The following is an 18,858-nucleotide window of genomic DNA, read 5'->3' on the forward strand; positions in this document are numbered from 1 at the left end:
TTAAAATGCTGGGCTTTTTGGATTTGGACACAAGAGGTGAAGAAGCAGTTTTTGTCTTTTGTGGGGTTATTAGGTGGGGCTTGGACGACTAAAAGGGATCTAAATAGTGAAAAGAATACCATGTTTCTTACTTTTTGAAGAACTAAATATTGGGTAAAGCTTAGGGTAGAGATTGATTGGTGAAAATATTTTGATTTTATTTCAATTCATCAATTAAGTTTTATTGTTTAGGATTCTAAGATTGAATTCCTCAATTTGTTTTGGATTTTTATAAGTTTGAGATAATTATATTAAACATTGCTATGGTTTTTCATAAGCTATAGGATTATGAATGTATGATTGTGACTTAAACAGTTTTTTCATGTAATTAATGTGATCTTTTGCTGCACTATTATTTGTGAACATAATGTCTTCTCTAGATCTAATATTTAATTTTATATATGAAAACTGTGGTTTGTAAAGAGGGAAAAAAATTCTAGAATTAAATTTGAGAAAATATATGAACAAAACATCATATTTTCCAATTAGGAATTTGGTGCTATAATTTCTAATTGTGTATATAGTTGGATTGAAAAAGTCAGATTATTAAATTTAGTTGATTGAAGCTCGAAGCTTTATTTGCCTTTCTATCCGTGCCCTAATCTCATTGTAATTACATGCTTTAGGTAGAATTTTCATATTCTTGTCGTATTGTCATTTAATCTTTTCCCTTAACCTTACATCTTGTAGTGTTTCTTCCGACTTCCTGTGGATCTACAGCCTAAACTATACTATACGACCGCGTAATTGCTTGGGCGTAATCAATACCGAGAGAAACTCTAAACATGTATTTGTCCATGATGATGAAAGCTATGCTGGCAGCATTGGTACGAGAAGAAGATAGGGCACAAAGACCAGTCTATTATACCAATCGTGCTTTAAAAGGGGCCGAAACTAAGTACCCACCGATGGATCTACTAGCATTTGCATTGATAGTACGCACTTGCCAATTGAGTCCCTATTTCCAGGCACACCCTGTAAGGGTCCTGTCAAAAGCCCCTCTCAAGAAAGTACTACAACGACCAAATACATATAGGCGTTTGGTAAACTAGTCAATCAAGCTCAACGAGTTTGATATTGACTATATCCCTAGATCACCATCAAAGGGCAAGCCTTGGAGGATTTTGTTGCCAAGTTGACTAATACCCCCAAAGATGTGCCCGCCCTACCTGCCAAGAGTCACTAACAAGTCTGCATCGACGGCTCATCTTGTCGATCAAGCAGAGGGTAGGTGTGCACATAATATCAAACTCTAGCAAAGAAACCTATTACTCAATAAGGACTGAGTTCAAAACCACTAACAATGAAGTGGAATATGAAGTCTTACTGGCAAGATTCGCCATAGTAAAGGCATTAGGTGCAATAGAAGTAAAAGTAAAGGCAAGCTCCCAAGTAATGGTGAACCAAGTCAAGGAGTATGCGGCAAAGAGCAAAAGATTCCAACTCTTCTTACGATAAGTATGGGAAGAGAGCAAATTTTTCCAAAATTTCATCATCGAACAAATTCCCCAAAACAACAACTGGAAGGCACATAGATTAACATAACTGCATCAAGCATAGACTATATAGTGTAACCATGGGCAATGGCCACTAAAACATTGAAGACTCCTACTATTAGGCTCGAAGTCTTAGAAGTAGGGGTGAGAGTACCCAAATAGGCATGTGAGATAACCAAGTTGCCAGTTCATCCTCTTGGATGGAACATTGTACAACCAAGGTTTCTCCTCTCCCTTCCTAAGGTGCATCTCACTAAAAGAAGCTCAGTATGTGATGGCTAAAATACATGGAGTGTGTGAGAATCACTTGGGATGAAGAACACTAGCAGGAAAGGTCATGAGAGCAGGTTATTATTGGCCTCGAGCCCTCAAGATGGGAAATGATTCGTTAAAAAATGAGCGAGATGTCAAATGCATGAGCCAATTTTGCATTGCCCACCTGGGGAGCTAACCTTGATTATGTCCCTATGGCCCTTCACATAATGAGGGCTAGATATCATGGGACCTATGCCCCCAAGGAAAGGAGGTGATTAATTTATCATAGTTGTAGTGGACTATTTCATAAAGTACCTTCATAACAATAATTGCCACCAGCATCAATAGATTTCTGTGGAAGGCTATTGTATTTAGGTTCGGCATACCTCAAGTCATCATTAAGGACAACGAGCAACAGTTTGACTTTGTCCACTATCGATATTGGTGCATCGAGCTTGAAATGCAGGCTAGGTACCCCTCGCCGAGGCACCTCCTAGCCAAACTACAAATCAAAGCAACCAATACAACTCTAGTAGGGATCTTGAAGAAAAGACTAGCGGCCAAAAAAAGGGCATGGGTGGAAGAGCTCCCCAGGGGTTTTCTGGTCATACTAAACCACTATCAAAACCCTAATGGGGGAAACTCCTTTCTCTATAATTTACAAAAGTGAAGTAGTGATCCCAGTGGAGATGGGAATGCCAAGCTATAGGGTTCAATATTTTGATGAAGAATTGAACGAAGATGCATTATACAAGAGCCTAGATTTGGTAGAAGAAATGAGGGAAAAAGCAAAAATAAGGATGGCAAGCAACAAGAGGAAAATAGAATAATACTTCAACAGAAGAGTAAGTCCCAAATCGTTCAAAGAATGAGACATGGTCTTGAGGGAAATTAAAGTAACTTCCCAAGAAGAAGGAAAGCCCGGGCCAAGGTAGAAAGGGTCATATGTGTTCATAGCCTGCCACTGAACCAGAACCTACTAGCTAAGAGATGCCAAGAGGAAAGGGTTGCAATGCCCGTGGAACACAAAACACCACAAGAATTATTTTACCTAAAAATATTTCGTGTAAAGGTAAAGGCATTTCATGTGAAATTTCCATCTCAATAAAATTGTTTGCATCCCTGTTGTGTTTCAATATTTACTATTACAGCATGATCAAGTCCATCTCCCACCTAGCTCTTAAAGTCAAGCTCCATGCTTGTACAACGGATAAAGGATGGAACACCTCTCCTAAGTGTTTTCTCCTTACCCTTTAGCGAGGTCGAGCTCATCTCTCGCCTAGCTCGCAAAGCAGAGCTTCAAGGTGGCACGACAACCAAAGGGCAGAACACCTCTCCTAAGTGTTCCCTCATTGCCACCTAGTGTAGTCGAGCCCATTTTTTGCCTAGCTATTAAAGTTAAGCTCCACATTTGCACGACAAATAAAGAACAGAACACCTCACCTAAGTGTTCCCTCCTTGCCCTCTATCACAATCAAGCACATATCTCGTCCAACTCTTAAAGTTGATGTCTGCGCTAACATGGCCACCAAAAGACAGAACACCTCTCCTAAGTGTTTCCTCCTCACCCCCTAACGCTGTCGAGCCCATCTCCCACCTACCTCTAAAAGCCAAGCTTAGCACTAACACAACAACCAAAGGACAAAACACCTCTCCTAAGTGTTCCCTCATTGCCACCTAGTGTGGTTAAGCCCATCTCCTACCTTGCTCTCAAAGCCAAGCTCTGCGTTGGCACGGTGACCAAAGGACATAACAACTCTCCTAAGTGTTCCCTCCTCACCTCCTAACATGGTTGAGCCCATCTTTCGCCTAGCTCTCAAAACTAACCTTCCCACTCGCACGACAGCCACTGTCTAGAAAACCTCTCCTAAGTGTTCCATCCTCACCACCTAATGTTGTTGAGTCCATCTCCCACTTATTCTTAAGTTGAGCTACACGCTTGCACGGCAACAAAAGGATGGAACACCTCTCTGAAATGTTCCCTCCTTACCCCCTAGCGAGGTCGAGCCTATCTCCTACCTAGCTCTCAAATCTGAGCTCCGTGCTCACGTGACAACCAAAGGACGAAACACCTCTCCTAAGTGTTCCCTCCTTGGCACCTAGCATGGTAGAACCCATCTCTCACCTAGCTCTCAAAACTGAGCTCCACGCTCGCACATTGACTAAAGGAAGGAATCCCTCTCCTAAGTGTTCTTTCTTGACCACTTGTGTAGTTGAGTCCATCTCCTGCCTAACTCTCAAAGCCAAGCTTTGTGCTCGCACGACAAAAAAAAAAAAAATGGAACACCTCTCCTAAGCTTTCCCTCTTCGCCTATGGCTTGGTTGTAATAGCCCGCTAGAAATTCCATAGTGGAATTTCTATAGGTTTTAAGAACCTCAAGAAAATCCCGTAAATTTTCATGAATCGGCCAATTACGTAGGTATTAGTCTATCAATATAGTCAGTGTTATGACTCACTAGTGTCAAAAGCGCAATTTTATTTATTTAAATAGTTAAAAGTGTCAGAATATAATATAATCTACACCATTAGACTCAATTGATCATTTAGAGATTTTAAAATCCCATTTTCAGTCTTTTAACGAAATTGTGTTTTGTTTATTTTGAGGCACTTTGTGATTGAATTTCAATAAGTGAATTGCACAATTAGGTTTGTATGAATATTTATGATTTTTCAGTGCAAGGTTTATTGTTCATTTTCTTAGAGTAAATAGTAACCTTAATAGTAGCACCAAATTTAGTATTTTCAAAATCATAGTATAAAATGTCCAAATCAGGTTAGAAAAGTTTTATTGTGACACTTTGTAAGATCTTAGTTATACTTGGTCAATAGTATTGGACACTTTGCATGAAGAGGAACCATGAGATGGATTGTGAAGGAAACAGTGTGTGAGATCTTGTCACCTAAGCAAAACCCTATTTCCATCCGACCAACTAAATTGTGTCAAACCAAAGAGGGTTTCAACCATAGTAAAACTGTAAATGTTTGGAATCCAATTGAACTCCAAAAATCTTGTTTGAAACTAAAACTTTAAACTGTTTCCCCAAACACTAAAATTGACATCCAAACCCTAATTGATCCGATGTTTAGCATTGTGTTTAATTACTTAATTAAATCACTTTCACAAGCTATTATTTCCTCAAATTCACGTTATGACATTATTATTCAACTTTTAAACCTTAAAAATTTGATTAAGCCAAGAAAAATTAGATTTAGACTTGATAGCATCTCAAACTCTCTTTAAATTCCAAATGTAAGCCCACTTAGTTACCACGAATTTTGGCCACCTTGGCAAAACTTCTTAAGGAAGTCCCCCCCCCCCCCCCCCCCCCAAAACATAGCAAACCAGCCTATGGCTAAAGCAACCCAAAATTTTACTTGATGTGAAGGCTGAAGCCACCTCACTCACCACCTCTCACACAGCAACTCTAGATAGTAATATCATGGGCTAGTTTTTCCCATTGTTTTGGGCTAACACAGCCATTCCTCAAGGTTATTCACAGCCTTCTCATCACCCCTTCATTGTGTAAGAATGTGTCTAGTCTATTTTCCTTTCATTCCATCCCTCTTTCACACTTTTCTTGAAAAGAAATCTAAAGGTTCTCTCGGACAGTTTTCCTGAGTCACTTTGCATGACCTTTTTGAAGCTTTTGTAAATATTTTCTCACAAAGTTTCCTTCACAATATTTGTTTTTCTTTGAGTCTAGTTTCCATGTGAGTATTTTTTTTTTCATTTAATGGTAATCAGTCAAAAGTTGTTTTAACCATGGAAAGGCCAGTTTGGGCAATAATTTAGAGAGTGTGTTATATATTGGACTTTTTAACCAAGTTAATGGATAAATCTTGGTCCAAAATGTTTATGGAATGTTTTTAACATGTGTATATGAATTTTGGTTGAGGATTTGTTGCATGATTTTAAACCTTTTGATGAAATATTTTTTTAGACCTAGAAACTTAGAAACTATAAGAGGAAAAACAGTTTCTATTTTAAGAAAGTTTGGATTTTTTGTGATTTAATCTTACTCCAATGGATTTAATATATTTTTTTGATGCTCCAAAGCCTCTTATTAAACTAGTTTGCAGATGTTTTGTGTTAGTTTCAAAGATTTGATTTTTTATACAAGAGAATACTCAGTTAGGCCAAAGGTTTGATATTTTCGGCTAGATCCATGTTTTGATTTATTTTTAGCCATGTGATTTTAAGTTTAATGCTTGGATCTTCCTTAGGACATATTTTTAAACCATGTGATGTTTTTGGTTTAAAGAACTCATCATTTTATGCCATGGATCAAGTGTTTGATCAAAGCTAGTTAAGAGAAAAATTTTGTTTTTGGACTAAGTGTGGGGCCGAGTACTTCAAGTCTAGTTTTGTAACTTTTGGTTACTTTTGTGTGATGATTCAAAGCATGTTAGTTCTTAGGAATGCATTATGAATATGTTCAAAGAAAGATTTAGATTTTTCAGAGTTCTTTGAAATGTTTTGAAATAGATCAAATCTTGTAATTCAAGGGTTGGCATTTTTTTAGTTAAAAAGTTTGGATCTTTTTACTAAAACGTTTTGTGTTAATGACTAGTATATTTTTTTTGGGTGTTTTAAATATGTTTTTAAACTTAGAATAGGATGATCTTTGTTGCAAAATTTCAATTTAATCATGAGTTCTGAAGTTGGAAGAACTGCAATAAAAATCAAAAGAATTGGCCGATAGATGTTTTGGCCATACTGTGTTTTTCATGGTTATGAGTTGTTTTGAATTTCTTTTTAAAATGATATTTGAGTCTAGGACAAGATTTACATGAGGAATGTAAATTTTAAAAAATTTTGGAGTTAGAATGTGAAATTCTTAAGTTATGGATAAAATAGTCATTTTTCCACATGTAGAGGGTAAAATAGTAATTTTATTCTAATTTAGCATTTTTCATCTTTTAAATTGTTAGTAATAAAGTTTCTAATTTTTAAAATCCCTACTTACAGTTTCTTATGTTTTGTAGTTGATTTCCTATAACGCGATGATCGTTGTAAGTTAGCTTTTAACTTACTATCAGTTTACTGCATATGTTTGATGGGTAAGGGAACTATAATATGTGTATATATGCTATCATATATATCATGTCATGCCATGTCACTACATGTTTATCTATTACATAATCTAATCTGTCATGTATTGCTATCTGTTGCTAGTACATCATGTGACATTATGCCATATGTTACACGTATGTCATGTCACGTAATATTTTCTATTACATGTTATGTCATGTTATGAAATATTATCTGTTACATGTTATTCCATGTTATGAAATATTGGCTGTTACATGTTATGTCATGCTATGAAATATTTTCTATCTCAAAGTACATCATGTCTTTCGACTTACGTTCATGTCATGTTATGCTACATTAGGACTTTTGTCCTCTAGTTTCATGTCACGTTTCATCTCCAGTATAGTTTGTATATCTCAAAAGTAACCTTTCAAGTCATGTCAAGTCTGTTTATGTCTATCACTATCCTAAGTGTTAGGATGAGATAATATCCTAGTGAAACTCATTGTTCAAGCTGGAGTATCTAAATTAGTGTAAAATTCTCTAGGTTAACAAAGCAAAATCAATGAGTTGCGAATGAGACCTAATTAACTAATCACTAGAGTGCAGCAGGCACTAACACCGATGATGTTATACATTCAATTTCATGTTATGCGTAAGCGTGCGAGTGCAAATACCTAACACGGGATACATATAGTACATGTGTACACAGCAGATGCAAATACTTGTGAGCTGGCACGTGCCATACATGTGTCCATAGCAAGTGCAAATACTTATAAACTGGCACACATGTTAATGCATTCACAGTTAATGCAGATGCCTATACTATGATGCGATAATTGGCAAGGACATACAGTTCAAGAAGACCCATGTAGCACCCCCATGGTCACTTTTATTGAACTTATTGAACAAGATTTCAATTTCATATATTTCAGGTTCATATCATGTTCAAGTTCATGTTCAGTCATGTTTCAAGTTCACGTTCATGTCATGTATCAAGTTCAAATTTAGTCATGTATCAAGTTCAAGTTCATGTCATGTTAAGTTTCAAGTTCAATTCATGTTTCAGTTCAAGTTACGTCAATCTATGCGATGTTACATATCAAGTTATGTTATGCTTATTTATGATTTTGATTATGCATTCATGCATTCATTGTCATGCATGCATCATTAACCTGTGTAAAAGTTCTCTATTAACTTACTAAGTTTTGTATTCAAATCTCCTTATAGTAGTCTCAACTGCTATTTCTCCTGAATAGTAAGAGATGTGTCAAGACTAAGAGAGGAAGCAAAGTCTGATAGATTAGAGGAGGTTAATTAGACACCACCAATGTAACACGGAGCTTGTGGCCTCCTTAGTTAGATTCTTAGATGGTATTATGGCATTGTTAGTCGAGTTACACTAGTTGCTCGACGAACTAGTCTAGTAGTGATATTTTGGTGATGTAATTAGGGAGCTCAATCTCCCATACTTTTGAGATTACAGTCTTCTAAGATCCACACTGTAATCATGGATGTTTATTTTTTCAAGTATGCACGGATCATGTTTTAAGTATTCGGGATACTATCAGCTGCAAATATTGCATAATAATAAATGCATGTTAAAAACATTGCATCTTTATATGTCATAAACGGAAGAGGTAACCTTATGTTGCATGTCTCGACGCTTTAGATTTTTATCCGATCCCAAGCAGAATCTAGAGGTATCACATCAGTCGAGCCCATCTCCCACCTAGCTCTCAAAGTTGAGCTCTGCGCTCGCACGACTACCAAAGGAAAGAACACCTCCCAAGGTGTTCCTTTCCTTCCAAATCAAACAATTGATGAAGAGGTCGGAACACCCTCTTGAGCAATTCAATCACCACTAAACGAAGGCTTTCTCGGGCAACTAAAGGCAAGAGCTTGTGTCATCCACCAAGTAAATCAAATGGGGCCAAGCCTTGGAAGCAAATAAATGAAACAAGGTACATCCACTAAAATCAGGGAAAGTAATTTAGAAACAAAAAAGCAAGAAAATCACATCCATATTAATATTGTTTGAACCAACAAAAAGGGGAAAAATACAACCGTCAAAGGAAAAATTACCGTAAAGGGAAAAATACATATCAAGGATTTAAGGCTAGAGGAGGGAATGCATCGAGCATTAGATCCCTGCCTAGAGAATCGAGGAGTTGAAGTGATTGGTAGTCAGGCTTGAGAGTCTTAGGGCTAGGGTATTCAAGTCGGTCTAAGGGTTCTCCATCAAATGGTCACTCAACCTCTCAAAACCTAGCTTGTACCCGTAGCCCCAAACCTTGTTACGAATTACCTTTGCCACTGAAAAGTGATGAGAAAGTCAGACCAATTCCTCCCTAGAAGAAGCCAGCTTGGATTTCAAAGTAGCTATCTGCTAGTCTCGAGAGGAGACTTTCCTCCTCGTGTACTAAGCTTGACATATTTGGCCCCCCACCTTCTCCCACTTCCTCTTGGCAATAGAATACCAAGCATCAAGGCTCTCAATCTTTCCTTTAAGGTGGGCACAGTCCACGCTTAAATGTCGTCAAGACCTCTTTGATCTGTCCATAGTGGCCACGTACTCGCGGAATTGCTCCCTAGTCTTCTCCAACTCTTCCTCTAGGCAGGTAAGTCGATTCGACCTGGTATTTCGCTCTCTTCCAAGGGCTTAGCCTCCAAGTTGCAATGAGCTATCTCTTCCTTTGATTTCTCTAAGTCACTCAGAACGTAGGAAGCATCCCTGTGAAGAAAAAAAACACTCCTCTCTAAGGAGCATCAGTAAGTGGCCACATGAGTAAAGGCAGCTTCCGCCTCATCACTCTCGGCCCCCACCTTGACGACCTCCCGTTGAGCTTGAACTACGAAAGACCGTAGTGTCAGACCTCACCTTCCAACTCAACCCAAACATCAACAATCCAAGTAGCCAATGAGTCAACCCTTTAGCACACAAAGGCAAATTGGTCAGTAGACAAATGATAATTGAAGAAGGATTGAATGCGAACATTGATAAAGCTTACCGAGGAAAGGAAGCTCCTAAGTTTGTCAGCAATTTCATGAACAAACTCAAAGCTACACTAGAGCATGCAGACCAAATCCAAAAGGGCGAGATCCTGAGGGGCTGCATCTGGAGGTCCTAGGCAATTCAAAAGAACCACCCCTCTCACCCCGAAAGGTTGACCTCAAGCCTCCCAAATGCCCAAGCAAGTATGATGGGGGAGGGGAAGGAGCCTGGGGCCCCCGGAAACATCAAGCCCCTGCTCACTTGATGGCTCCAGATTGCTAAGTGTATAAGTTGAGGGCATGACTTCATTCTCCTCCAAGACCGTTGGCAAAGAAACCTCTTGCTCTCGAAGAGGTACTGAATAGTAAGGAGGGTATTGAGACACCATCCTAACTCTACTTATGTTATAATAAAAGAAAAGGCAGCCACTCTCTCTCTCTCTCTCTCTCTCTCTCTCTCTCTCTCTCTCTCTCTCTCTCTCTCTCTCATAAAAAGCCCTAGGCAAACTCTCTGTCTAGTAAAAAGCTTCCATATATGAGCTTTATCGAAGGAGGGGACCTCGACTTCATCCTCATTCTTCCTTTTCTTCTCTCTTTTCTCCATCTACCCACTTTGTCTATTAAGGTAGTTATATTTTCTTAGTTTTTTTGTTTCCTTTAAAGCCGAAAAAGATATATCTATAGTTTTTCGTCAACTCTCAAGATACATGCGCAGCACAAGAATACTCCAAGGCTGCAAATTGTTCTGAGGATAGTGGCGATTTTTCAAAAATCACTGCGTGTGATCCTCTCATGCTACCCCTTCTGGCAGTTTTTCTCACAACACGGGCCGAATAACTAGAATCGCCGCCATCAGATATTTCAAATCTAACTTTTGTGGCTGAAAAGAGACAAGCGTGGTTCCTTCACGCGTTGTCACAGATTCCAAAATCTACCAGAGTTAGTCCAAGTTGTAATTCTTCATTTTTCATATCTATTTTATTGCTTTCCTTATTATTTTCATTATAGATTAGTTTAAAAAAAAAAAGAGTTCATCTCTTAAACGTTTGTATGTAAAGAGTATCAGTAATAGTGATGACCAGACCAGTCACAAAAGGAAATAATATATTAGTGAAGCTCTAAAAGCATTAATTGGTTTATGAGATAATGTTTGATATGGAAATATTTCTGCATATATTTGTTTATAGATGTAAGCTTTTTTTATAAATGAATAATGACAATTTCCCTTAAAAAAACTAAAACAAAAAAAAGGAAATTGTCTCGCACTAAATTCAAACCACAACGTAACCAAAGGCAGCTATGGTTTTCCTCAAGAATTAATTTCCAACTCTATCAACACCCAATATTGACTCAAACGAAAAAATCTTCACGAACAATTTTAGTGAAGATTACAAACACGACGTCCTCTCCTCAACGCAGGGTGAGGTTTCTCCCAGGCTAGTCTTTTGACAGGTTCTGGTATTGTCTCTAAGGCCAAGGCCTGTAGGGGTGTAACAATGGCGGAAGATTTAGCAAGAAGTTGGGAATCCCTGAAGCTAACGGACGAAGAACAAGAGGAAATCATTCTGTCTGAGGAAGCAGTGTCCCTAACTGCTACAAAAGGTGAACTCTGTCTTCTAGCCATGATCCTTAATGACAGAACAGCTAATAAGGAAGCATTCAAAGAAACGATGTCAAAGATGTGGAAAACCGAGGGATGGGTCACGTTTAAAGATCTGGGAAACAACCAGTTTCTCATAGAGATGTAGTTAGTCTCAGACAAACAAAAGATACTAAAGGGAAGGCTGTGGTCCTTCGATCGACGTCTAGTCTGCTTAAAAGAGTTCGAGGGTGCATTAACCATTTCAGAAGTCCAGTTCCAGTACGAAACTTTCTGGTTCCAAATTCATAACCTACCATTTGCTGGAATGAACAAAGAAACAGGTATGCTTGTGGGGTCAGGAGTTGGGAAGATCCTTGAAGTTGAAGTTGATACAGAGGGTTACGGATGGGGTAGCTTTTTAAGAGTCAAAGCTGAAGTGAATGTCAAGAAGCCGATTCCCAGGGGACGGTTCCTCAAGTTTGGAAACAAACAATACTGGTTATCATTTAAATATGAACGCCTTCCCATGTTCTGTTTTAAGTGTGGTTTTTTCATGCATGTCAATGGAAGCTGTCCAAATAGAGATCCAGAGAACATTACTAAAGCTCAATACGGTCAATGGCTGAGAGCCAGCCCTTTCTCTCCAAGAGGTGTCTTCCTGAAAAAATATGGTGGTACTTGGGACCAGGACCACCATAGCTCCGCCTGGCAACGGCACATGGGGGAGGAAGGAGGTAATAGTCCACGGTATGGGGAAGGCATGTCAACATCAAGGCCAACAACCGAGGAACCCACTCTGGCAGAAGGAGCAGTCTTCATGGAAGTCAACCCTCCACGTGAGGTAAGGGAGGACCAGCATTTAGAAGACTTTGGCTCCCCTCGGACTGCCAAAGAACAGTGGGAGTGCAATTTGCAGGAGGCTCTTACACAAAGAAAAGACAGTTTCCACAAGGATTCTGACATCCCTCCAAAACAGGTAAGCCAACTGCATACTTCACCCCTATTTCCGAAAGGCACTCCTATTTTGTCTAAAGAGACCTCACCTACAATGAACCCCAAAATACACAAGCCAAATACCCCTTTGTCAGAACATGTCGAGGGAAACAAAGAAAATGGAATTTTCAAACCTGTGAAAAGCAAGTCCTGGAAGAGGAAGGCAAGGGTCCCTCCTTTGTTTCTCTCTGATATTACCAACGTGATAAATGATCCTCCATTCCCACCAAGTGGGAAGAGGCCCCTCAGGGAAAGGGTCAGTACCCGGGTGGCTATTGCCAACAAAAGAATGAAACCACAGCTCAAGCTTGATTAGAGCCTAACTCAAGCCATAGCAGCCCCACCACAAAAAATGATTTGTATGAGCTGGAACTGTCGAGGGCTTGGGAACCCTCGCACAGTTCATGAACTCCACCTTCTGGTGAAGACTAAGAAGCCCAACTTGGTTTTTCTCTCTGAAACCAAGTGTGATAGTGTGAAAATGGAAAGAATTAAACTAAAACTGGGACTCGAGAATTGTTTCTGTGTGGACAGTAGGGGGAGGAGTGGAGGTTTGGCCCTTCTATGGGATAACCACTTGGATGCTGAGATTAAGAACTTCACTAACTGGCATATCTCTGTGTTGATAAAACTTCAAAATGAACTTACAAAATGGTAGGTAACAGGCTTCTATGGCCACCCAGTTACAGCCAAAAGACATGAAAGCTGGGAGCTACTAAAGGCCCTTAAGCCAGACTCAAGCACTCCTTGGATGTGCCTTGGTGATTTCAACGAAATCACCCACCATAAGGAAAAGTATGGGGCCTCTAACAGACCATACGGGTAGATGGTGAAGTTTAGGGAGACTCTTAGTTTCTGCAACCTTTTTGACTTGGGGTTTAGTGGCAATAGGTTCACTTGGACCAACAATAGGGAAGGCAGACATTTCACAAAGGAAAGACTCGACAGGGCCTGTGGCAATAGCAAGTGGATCAACCTATTTGGAAACTTTACTGTAACTCACTTGGATTGCTCCCAATCTGATCACAACCCCATAATAGTCCAGAAAACAGGCCAATTCCCTTCTAGAAAGAGGAACAGAATTTTTAGATTCGAATCAGCCTGGACCAGACAGGAAATGTGTGAGGAAATCATCAAAAAAGTCTGGCAAACCTCCACCAGATCCCCTAACAACCTGATCAGCACCATAAGAGGACTTACCTGCTGTCAAAAGGAACTGAAATCATGGAGCAATACCACCTCTAGGGGCCAAGGAACTCTCATAAAAGAGAAGAGTGAGCTACTGAACCAACTAAAGAGAGATAACAAGGGGGATCTTCAAGGGGAAATCAAACTGATCCAAAGAGAACTTAATGATCTTATGGATGCAGAAAACCTTAAATGGCAGCAAAGAGCCAAACAAGCCTGACTAAAAGATGGGGATCGCAACACTAAGTACTTTCACAAGTGCTCTAGTCAGAGGAAAAAAACAAATACAATCACCAAGATTCTCTCATAATCAGGCCAAGAAGTCCAAAATCATACTTCTATTTGTCAAGTCTTCCAGGATTATTTTCAGTCCCTCTTCTCAACCTCTCATCCAGCAGGCACAGAAGAGTGTCTCACCCCAATGAAGCAGGTGGTAACTGAGGAGATGAATGCAAGCCTTTCTACCACTTTTACTGAAGTAGAAGTAAGGGAAGCCATCATTAGCATGAATCCTATTGGCTCCCCGGGCCCTGATGGCTTCCCTGCTGTCTTCTGTCAACACTACTGGTCAACAGTTGGAAATCAAGTCTGCAAGGCCACTCTAGAAGCTCTGAATGGTGGACAATGGGAAGACAAGATCAATGAAACTTTTATAGCCTTAATTCCCAAGAAGGTGAATCCTATCTCAGCAACAGATTTCAGGCCAATAAGCCTTTGTAACGTCCTCTACAAGATCATAGCAAAGACATTGGCAAACAAACTGAAAAGAATCCTGCCTAGCATCATATCCCCTACACAAACAGCCTTTGTACCTGGAAGACTAATCACAGACAACATAGTTGTGGCTTTTGAGGCCTTGCACACAATGAAGGCTAGATTAACAGAAAGGAGTGGGTATATAGCCCTAAAATTGGACATGAGCAAAGCTTACGATAGGATAGAATGGCATTTCCTGAAATCTGTCATGATAAAAATGGGATTCTCAGCAGGTTGGATAGATTTGATAATGAAGTGTGTCACCACAGTCTCCTATTCTATCATTGTTAATGGAGAACCTCATAATTTCTTCTTTCCCTCCCGTGGCATAAGGCAAGGGGATCCTCTCTCCCCCTACCTTTTCATTCTATGCTCAGAGGCCCGCAGCTGCCTCCTAAACCAAGCTGAGGAAAGGAAATTGATCTCAGGGCTGCCTATTAGGAAGAACCATCTGCATATAAACCACCTGTTTTTTGTAGATGATTCTCTTCTTTTCTGCAAAGCCAACTCCATTGAATGGAGCCAGCTCTTCCACCTCTTGGAATCTTATGAAAGGGCATCTGGTCAAAGGCTTAACAAGGAAAAGACATCAATCTTCTTCAGCAGGAATACAAGTGCACAAACCAGGGATATAGTCACAAGTATTGCTGGGATCCGGGGGACAAACTCCTATGAGAAATATCTGGGATTACCAGCACTGGTAGGGAGGTCCAGAACCAAGTCTCTAAAGGCAATTCTTGATAGAGTGCAGGCCAAGCTAGGTAGCTGGACAACAAAGCTTCTTTCCCAAGCGGGAAAAGAGATCTTAATCAAATCAGTAATCCAGGCCATTCCAACCTACAGCATGGGTATGTTTAAGCTTCCAAAGCAACTGCTAGAGGCACTTGACAAACATGTAAGGTCCTTCTGGTGGGGTCAGCAGGCAAAGGAAAACAAGCTCCACTGGGTGGGGTGGAATCAAATGTGTAAATCCAAGAGAGCAGGTGGTCTGGGATTAAGGGATTTCAAAAATTTTAACTGTGCTCTCCTTGCAAAACAGTGTTGGAGGATCATCTCTAATCCAAGTTCACTAGCTGCCAGAGTTCTTAAGGAGAAGTACTTCAGGAAAAGTTCTTTCCTCAATGCTAAGAGAGGTCAGAACTCTTCCTTCCTGTGGCAAAGCTTCATCTCGGCAAGGCACCTCCTCCAAAAAGGTCTTATGTGGCATATAGGAGATGGAGAAATAGTAGATATTTGGAAAGACAGGTGGCTCCCCCAGCCTTCAACTTTCAAGCCTCAAAGCTCTCTGAGATTCCTTCCTACCGACTCCAAAGTCTCCATGATGATTGATAAATCAACTCACACTTGGAATGTACCTCTGGTCAATGCCCTTCTAAGCAAATCAGAAGCTGATCTAGTCAGTAAGATCCCTCTGAGCCTATTCCCAACACCTGACAAGCTTATATGGAGGTGTACCAACTTAGGTGTGTTCACTGTAAAGTCAGCATACTACTTGCAATCAGAAATAGACCAAAGGGAGAGTGGCCAAGCTTCTATGCCCATAACTGAACCTGCTCCCTGGACCAAGATATGGCAACTCAACATCCCAAATGCAGCCAAGACATTCCTATGGAGGGCCTGCCTGGATGTTATCCCAACTAAGGAAAGACTGCACAAAAGGAGGGTAACTGAGGATGCATTGTGCCCCGTATGCAATTTACAGACAGAAACCACTGCACATGCCTTGTGGAGTTGCCCCTCAGCTCAAGATGTCTGGAATTTAAGTGTTAGAAGGATTCAGAAGGCAAGCAGACACTTCCAGTCTTTTAAACTTCTTGTGGAACACTTCATGGAGAGTTTGGCAGAAGAAGAGATCATTGAATTCACCCTCACGGCTTGGAAGATATGGAAAAGAAGAAATGACTCAGTTTTCAGAAATGTGGTGGCTCATCCAAGCTCAGTCATACAAGCAACGAGGGGACTTATGGAAGACATTAACCAGACTACTCTACCGGAAAGGAGAGTCCCTTCTACCACCACTGAATCCACATGTTGGGAAGCCCCTCCCCAGGGTTACCTCAAGCTTAACTGGGATGCTGGGTTGGACAAGGTAAATTACAAGGTGGGGGTTGGTGTAATAATCCGTGACTGGGATGGTAAAGTTAAAGCCTCCATGAGAATGATCCACAACTTGTTCCCTGATCCTCTGCTTGCTGAAGCGTATGCAGTCTTCCAAGCATCAGTTTTCCTCAAGAACCTGGGCTGGCAAAACGTGATCCTAGAGGGAGACTCTTTGCAAGTTGTCAACAGCCTCAAATCATCAGTAGAAACAAACACTTATGTGGGTGTTCTCTTGAGGGACACGAAGTCAATGCTTAGCTCATTCACCAGTTGGTCTGTTAGGCATGTTAAGCGAGCTTGTAATTCTTTAGCTCATGCTCTGTGTCGAGATGCTCTGAGCATCAGTGGTAGTATCATTTCTTTTGACACTATCCCTTTTTGTATCCAGTATTTGATATAATACAAGTCTTCTTACGGTTTCAAAAAAAAAAAAATATTGACTCAAACATTTTGAACAAGAAATAGAATAATATGATGGTTACCATCAATCAAGGGCCTCGTGCACGCGAGAGCTATATATAGGACTGACTAGGGAATGCCAAAGACACGTTAGCTATATATTATGATTCTTAGGACAGTATCCAAATAAAAGCGATTTGCTATAATAATGACTTAGTCCATTTACACGTAGCCACAATTCCATTAACATCATCATTTCTAATCTTTTTTGTTTGAACTTTTAAATTATTGCGACGAATGACATTTATTTTATATTTAAACTGATGTTGAAAATGGTAATTAAATATGAATTCAAAAATCATATAAAGCATTTATTTATTTTTTAAATAAAAGTAAATTGTTGTAACCTATTAAGAAAAGAACATGGATCTAGATTTCAATGATCCGATCGTTAGTATGTGATACATAAGAATCTTTTTAATTGGAAAATGATAAAGTTACTACTATTTTACTACATATTTATTACTCCTTTTGTATTTGATTTTTTTTTAATTTTTTATTTTACTTAATGTTTAAGAAATTGATATTAGTAAAATTATATATTTTTGAATTTATTTAATGATTAAGGATGTTAAAAAAATACTTAAAAAATGATAAAATAAATAAAATTAAAATTTCTAGTGATAAGGTAGTAAGTCTATCACTAGCCTTTTTAATTTAAGACTGCTATTTCAAATCTTGAAAGAAGTTCCAACGAAATTGTAATGTTTTGTTACAGAATTCATAGTAGATCCGCGGTAATGTCTTTTAAAATTAATTGAATATTTGTTTTCAAATTCAATAAGAATTTTGTAGGAAGAAGTACCGAATAATCAGTTTGATTCGGTCTAATTTTAAATAAATTTTGAAACTGAATTTGTATATACTTATACAAGACTGATTGGTTATCAAAATTAGAATTTTTCATTTTTTCGGTTTCAGTTTGGTTCAAAATTTTTTATTTTTTAGTTTTTAATTTAGTAACTTAATATTAATATTCATGTTAAAGATTAAAATTTTATATTATATTAATTAACAATTTAATATATAATATATAATATAATATAAAATATTATATATAACATAAAAATTTATATAAAAATATTTTATTTATAAAATAATATATATTTTTCGATTCGATTCGATTTGATTTAAATCAATAAATAATCCAACTAAAGACATCAATTCGATTCGATCCCATTGATTTTACCGATTGATCGAATTTTTTTTACACCTTTAAAAAGAAGAAAGATATATAAAATATGGACTGAGCTACTATGTTGTCTAACTGTTACTGTTGAGCGTGTCACTCAGGCTAATTTTTTTTCTTTTCATATTTTTTTAAATATATTTAAATAGTTTTTAAAAATAAAATAAAAATATTAATATTGTTATGAAACTATCGAAAAGTAAAGAGAGAGATATATTTATTATAAAACTTTCTAAAAGGAGAGAGAGATAGAACTCAGAGAAGTTATGAAACTTATGAATTTCTTAAGGAATTCAACGATATATATAGGCGTACAAAGGGAACTATGCCAGTTACTATGCAGTACTATGCTGGCACTATGCGCACTGTGCTATGTCGGCCAGTTACTATGCAGTACTATACTGGCACTATGCGCACTGTGCTATGTCGGCCATTTACTATGCTAGTTACTATGCAGTACTATGCTGGCACTATGCGTACTGTGCTATGTCGGCCATTTACTATGCCAGTTACTATGCAGTACTATGCTGGCACTATGCACACTGTGCATTTGACAACTAGATAAATGTGGTTATACAATTTTACAATGTTATTTTACAACACTCCCCCTTTGGATGACCACATATAATGAATATGCCTCGTTAAAACCTTGCCAAGGAAAAACCCTGTGGGAAAAAACCAATGGCGAAGGAAAAAGAGTACAATATTCATGTGTATCGTAAAATGCTTTAAGATTGCCTCATTAAAACCTTGCAAAGGAAAACCCAGTGGGAT

General features: G+C 38.7%; 1 protein-coding gene across 1 annotated transcript; it reads left to right on the top strand.

Annotated features, from left to right (window-relative positions):
* Window positions 1-13,218: 13,218 nt before the first annotated feature.
* LOC122306368 lies at window positions 13,219-13,800 on the top strand. The gene has a single exon (XM_043118797.1). It carries the CDS (start codon window positions 13,219-13,221, stop codon window positions 13,798-13,800), a length of 582 nt encoding a protein of 193 aa, XP_042974731.1.
* Window positions 13,801-18,858: the final 5,058 nt, after the last annotated feature.

This window comes from Carya illinoinensis, chromosome 4 (assembly GCF_018687715.1).
Source record: "Carya illinoinensis cultivar Pawnee chromosome 4, C.illinoinensisPawnee_v1, whole genome shotgun sequence".
NCBI lineage: Eukaryota > Viridiplantae > Streptophyta > Magnoliopsida > Fagales > Juglandaceae > Carya > Carya illinoinensis.